The 5,875-nt window shown below is 49.3% G+C and overlaps 1 protein-coding gene across 1 annotated transcript; it reads right to left on the bottom strand.

The window, feature by feature from the left end:
• Positions 1-683: 683 nt before the first annotated feature.
• On the bottom strand, positions 684-5,484 carry LOC147611197 (uncharacterized). Its single transcript, XM_086785858.1, has one exon. The coding sequence runs from the start codon at positions 4,838-4,840 to the stop codon at positions 1,058-1,060; it is 3,783 nt and encodes a 1,260-aa protein (XP_086641984.1). The 5' UTR covers positions 4,841-5,484; the 3' UTR covers positions 684-1,057.
• Between the last annotated feature and the right edge of the window lie 391 nt (positions 5,485-5,875).

Below are 5,875 nucleotides of genomic sequence, written 5' to 3' on the forward strand. Positions count from 1 at the left end.
GTTGCATAACAGTGGGGGTAGATTGTTTGTTGGTAGAGTCATCTCATGCCTAAGTGTTCGATTTTCAAGTTTGAAGCTCTTTGAGGCAACAAAAGTCTTTGGTCCAAAGGACTATCTACAAGATTACAACTCTTGTTTTGCCATGGGTAAGATATTGATGCATGTTTTGTTTTGCCATGGGTAAGATATTGATGCATGTGAAATGTAATATAAAGTCTTTATGATTAGATTGAAGGGAGTATGTCCAAGAATGAGTATTCATGTAACATGGCAATTTCATGGTCACGATGTAGAGGGCTATGGTGAGATGAAGAAGTTTTGACATATATGCCTAGTCATTATCGCAAGAACAGTTGATTGTGAGAGGAGTTTTTCAAAGATGAATCGGATCTAATGTGAAGAGAAATATCACGTATGCTTGGAAGTATTGAATATGCTTATTTTCCTTTCTTATAAACCCAATGGAGTTGGATTATCTATCTTTTGTGGGATGACTTGAAGAGCCATCATAATCTTAAAATATATATTTTATTTTTTGTCTAATATATATTGATGGAAAGACTTTCTCAAATTTTAGTTTACGTAGGTGAACATTGTGAACTTTGAAGGATGGGAAAAAAAATCAGAAATGCATTTTTAGGAGAAGAAGGCATTTTTTATATAGCCCTTATATAAAAAATAATTTGCAAAAATAGACCATGTTGCCTACTTCCCACCCTCTCTCGCAATACAATTAAATAAAGAAATAACCAATATTTTGAGATGGTATTCCTTATTGAATTACATCTATTAAATAAATAAATCATTAAAAAAGGGAGGTTTCTCAACGTTACCATAGAACATAACAATACCATCATTGGTGAAATTCTGAAATTTGAAGCCTTCAAACAGACATCAATACCCTTCAAACTTTCTAGACAAAAGGGTTGCACAATGAGGCCGCATACAAATGAGAAGGCCACTATTTTGAAAATTTCCCTAAGTTTTGAAGGTTAGGGTAGGGCCTTCTGCATACCATAGAATGTGCCTTTATTTGAAGTAGTTTGAAAGAATCAAGTCAGATGTTGCTCCTCGATCTTACCAATTTGGCAAGGGTTTCTTGTGCAGAAACGGTATCAGGATGATGTTCCCCGAGCATTACTGTTCTGATGCTAATGCAAGTTCTGCAGATCTCCTCCCCTGCATCGAACTGTCCCCCTTTGAGAAGTAGTTTGGCACGCGTCTCTAGGAGCAACGCCTTCATCACGGTCGCTTCCTGCCACACGTATTCATCCACCTCATTGCCTGCGCCACTAGCGTTACTGCTTCGCCAACAGAGTGACTTTCCCCACCATTCTTGCGCCTGCGAGACAAAGGACTTCTCCACATCTTCCAACATGTTTGTGCACAGACGTAGAAGCTCCAAGGCAGCACGGCAGCGTGAGAAGGTGGTGAATGCACGGAAGGCTAACTGAAGAGCGCCCTTCTTTATGAAAGAGAGCAGCTCCACCGCTCTCAGCTCCACGACAACTGGGTCGTTTGCAAAGCCAAAAACTAAGAAGCACGCAGCCCAGAAATGCTCCGAATGTTGTGAGATAACACCCCTCTTCTTGATTCCTTGCACCATGGCTCTAGCTGCTAGCACCCCTCCCCTTTTCCTTGCATAAAGTTGGGGAATTTCATTGAAGAAAATCCACCCTTGTCTGCTGGAATTCCTTGCGATGCCAAGCTTAACCAGGAGAGCACCTGCATCGGACTCTGATCTCTTGGTTTGAGCAGATCCACAGCACAGCACCGAATCTCTTAGCACCTTGAGCGTGCTGGAGCGCTCGGGGAGATCCAGCGCTGCCGTGCTGAGAAGCGAGATGGGGATAGGGAAGGGAGCACACCATCCTGCGATGCATGCCATCCGAGAGGCTAGTTTCCTGGGCCCGTCCAGCTGGTCCAGGAAGGTGAAGCAGACCCCCAGCAGCCTCAGCAGAAAGGAGTTGCTCTTGAGGGTGGCTTCTTCTCTGGGCCCCCAAGGTGCCCAATCCCCCGGCAAGCCCTTGTTCACCTTCTCGAGCAGCACGGTGGGCATGACGTTGGGTAGTTCGGCGAGAAGCCTGCCGACCAGGCCCAACCCGAAAGTGGAGCGGTCCAGCCTCTCCTCCATCTCCTTGAGGGCATCCAGCTCCTGAGGGGACAGCTCGCGCTTGCCCCGCATGAGAGAGAGGGCCTCCACGCCTGACAAGTAGAGCAGCTTTACGGGGTCGGGCATGTTGGCCACCCTGGGCAGGCGGGTGGTGACTATCACGTGCGTGGCCCCGCCCCCGCCGAGCCGCGGAAGAAGTTCCCACACCTCCTTCCTGTCCCACCAGTCGCGCTCGCTCTCCAAATTGTCGATTACCAGGAGGTACGGCACGTCCCGCTCCAGTTCCCTCCTCACCCTCTGCAGCGCCTCCCTCTCCTGCTCCTCGAACGTTCGAATCCGGCCCCTCTCCGGCCCCACCTGGCTTTCCGTCCCAACGTCCAGCCCCAACAGCACCGACAGGTTGAGGTAGTTCTGCCGCAAGTACCTCGCCTCGCCTCCGATCCACAGCACCATCCTATACCGCTGGCAGAAACGGTATGCAAACTCAAGCGCCAGCTCCGTCTTACCCATGCCAGCACCTCCACAGATGCAGGCGCTTATGCCGGCCTGACCCTTGTCCTGCGTGCCGGAGCTGCCCACAGCAGGCTCAGATTTGCTTCTGGAAGTTTGCGCCTTCTTGCGCCTACCACCACTTACACTACTACTATTGGCAGAGGTGTTAATACACTGCTGCTTTGTGCCTTTGCTTCTGTACCCATCAGCTCCTTCTCTGGTTGACGACGCCCTTTGCACCCTTCTTTGAGGTGGATGATCATCCGATTCCCCTTCTTGTGTGTGCTTATTAGATGACCTCTTCCTCCACGACACTGCCTCAGCTGGGTGCTCTATATCTTCAGCCCATGGCACGTCTATCAAAACATGGGAGGACTCGCTATCCTTTGAAACATACCACCTCTCAAAATCGCTTCTCCCCCTGGTAAATCCAATTTCAAGTCCTCCTTCGGCTACAAAGCTCTGCCACCTATCCGAGTCGCTTTTCCGCCTTGCAGCGTCGCCACTCTCCGCAGCACCCACATACCGGCTATGCCACATATCTGCATCGCTTCTTCGCCTGCCCTCAAGATTATCTGCAGTACTAACTTGCCTAGCAGCAGCGTGCCTTGACCACCTTTCTGAGTGGCTATGTTTCCTACTTGATTGAGATCTGGAAGCCTGTTTGGACCTACTCTTCTCCAATTTGTTTTCATCCTGCTGCTCCAGCTGGCTCTCCTCATCTGCATTTCCAAAGAGAAGTCGCTCTATTGCCCTTAACTCCTTCTCTCTTCCTACAAATTCCATGTTTCTGGGGAAAGGAAATTCCTCCCTCTCTACTCTCTGCTTCCTTACACGTTCCCTTTCAGCAACGCTTCTTCTGCCCAGTCTTGTACCCAGCAGACTGACCGCTCTGAGGATGCAGTCCCTCCAGTTTCCATTGAAAGCCTCCAGCTTCCACTCCTCGATCCTGGACAATCCATCCACGGCTTCCCTCCACTCTCTCTCCTTGCCACCAAACAGCCGCCACAGATCGCCTCCTTCCTTTTCCCACACTTCACCTCTCCTTTCAACAATGTCCCTGGCCAGGCAATCCGATGGGGAGAGGTCAAAGAAAAGAGGCACAAGGTTTTTCCTTTCCAAGAATATCTGAAGCTCTTCTACACTGTACGAATTCCTAAAAGTTTTCTTGTTGATGACAATCACGCCGAACGTGCAAGATTGCATTATGCGCCGGGCAATGTCATGGATTCGGGGGTCAGTGAAGCGTGCTCGGTCAGCTACAAAGCATGCTATTCCTTGAAATTCCAGCTCTGCACGCAGCCATTTCGAGAACCTTGACAGAGATGAAGTATAGCCGTTTATTCCGATGTAAACGTCGCAGGTGCGAGGGCGGAACGAAGCGGAGGGTGATGTTGAAATTATGGGCGTAGGCGGAGCCCGTGAAGGCGCCGCAAGCAGTCTCGCGGGCACTGGCTTGGGTGGATCTGAATCCACCGGGAAGAGAACTTGCTCAAGTGTAGCACTAGACTGCTGACGAGCATCTGTGGACTTTACAAACTGCAATTCCAAGAATGCGTCGTTGGTGGTTTTGAGACTGGGTCGAGGATGCTGGTTAGGAGGAGGAGGTTGAATTATGGACTTTGGAGCTTCCTTGGGTGCGGCATTGTGCTGCGCCCGCAGCTCACCTGGAGGAGCAACAGCGATGAAGCTGGGTGGGGAGAACGGGGATGCAGATGCGGAGACGAATGCAGAAGAAGGTGGGGAAACGAGCTCAGGAGTGAGAGAGGTGGTGGATGGGCCTGAAGAGAGGCGTGGAGGTGGGGAAGAAGATGAGCCGCCCGATGAGTTATAGGTGGTGGTGGTGGAACACGCGTGTGGTCGGATGGAGGAGGAGGAGGAGCCGATCGAGCTGGAGACCGAGGCATGATTATACACGGCGCTATTAGCATGAGTAGAAGACGCTGCGGAGCTGGAGGGGGGTCGAGGGAGCTGGTCGTTTTCCGCAAACCTCACACTAAGGGGACCCGATCGAGACACACCCGCACCAGCTGAGCTGGTTGCTGCGGATACGAGATACTGACTTGCAAGTGAAACGGAATCACGAGGTGCTGGAGAGGCGGTTGCTGCTACTGCTGGAACTCGAGAGAGGCGGCGTGGGTGAGCTGAGACAAACCCGCTGGGCGCAACGATCACAGGAGAAGTGCAGCCATGGGACTCCGCTGTAGTTGTTTCTTGGGGCTGATCATTTTCCATATATAGGGAGCTGTGATCAGCAGCACACTTCGAGACTACTCGGCTCTCAAATTAAAACATGAGTTGTGAGCTTTCTTCTTTCTCTCTCTCGGAGCACGAGGCTCCATCTGGCTCCAGGAACACACATCCGTACAGCGGCTTGATGGTATAGCTATGCAATGCGTGTTTGAGCAAGGCAGGCTCGCACCTCTCTTGCATCCAAGAAAGCAAACAGTGGGAGTTAAAAACACGAACATAGAGTGCTTCTTCTTTTTATTTTAATAGCTCTAATAATGGTACCCTACAGCAAGAAGCGCTGCAGTGCAGAGTCGAAGAAAGCAACTGCCGTACAAGAGAGCTTATTAGTGTTCCACTCATCTGTCCACACCATCCAACCTCTTCGTCTGCAATTTGAATGTTGTTGCTAGCAAGAGTGCCAAAAGATACTTTTTCCAAGTGACCTGAAATTAATTAATTATCGGTGATGAGTTACTTTCCACATTCCAGAATGCATATTATGCACCTGTAAATCGAATCCTTCTTCGCCTTTTTGCAAATTTACATTGCCTGCCTTCATCTTCCAACTTCCAAACCCAACATGAGTGGAGCACGCCACTGCAGGGAAATCAACCGGCCTTCTTTAAATTTATATAAAAAGAACACTTACAGAGTTTCCACTGTGTGCAGCTTTTGGAGCAAGAAGTATAAGTAGTATAAAAGAAATCCCGACCTTCAGCAGATTCTATTCTACGTAGCTTTGTTGTAAACACTGCCGGCACTGGCCACTTTTCCGTTAGAAAACAAAACTTCAGAAAATCGTTCGCCAGCTTTTTGCCTTTTGAACGAGCCTTGCGACGCGAGTCGCGAGGCCCTGCCCGCAAGGACGAGAGTACTCCAGAGTGACAGAGACAATCCACGGCTCAACTTGCAGGGTTCATTTTTGCAAGGCCGGGCCCCCCTCCCCCATTTTTTTAAAGAAGGGTACTTTTTTCCCAATGCCTTTCTATATAAAGCTCTTTTTTAAAACACAATTCAATTTCCAATTCATAAAAATTA

This window comes from Cibotium barometz, chromosome 48, assembly GCF_041138505.1.
Source record: "Cibotium barometz isolate CiBa-2024 chromosome 48, ASM4113850v1, whole genome shotgun sequence".
NCBI classification, from domain to species: domain Eukaryota; kingdom Viridiplantae; phylum Streptophyta; class Polypodiopsida; order Cyatheales; family Cibotiaceae; genus Cibotium; species Cibotium barometz.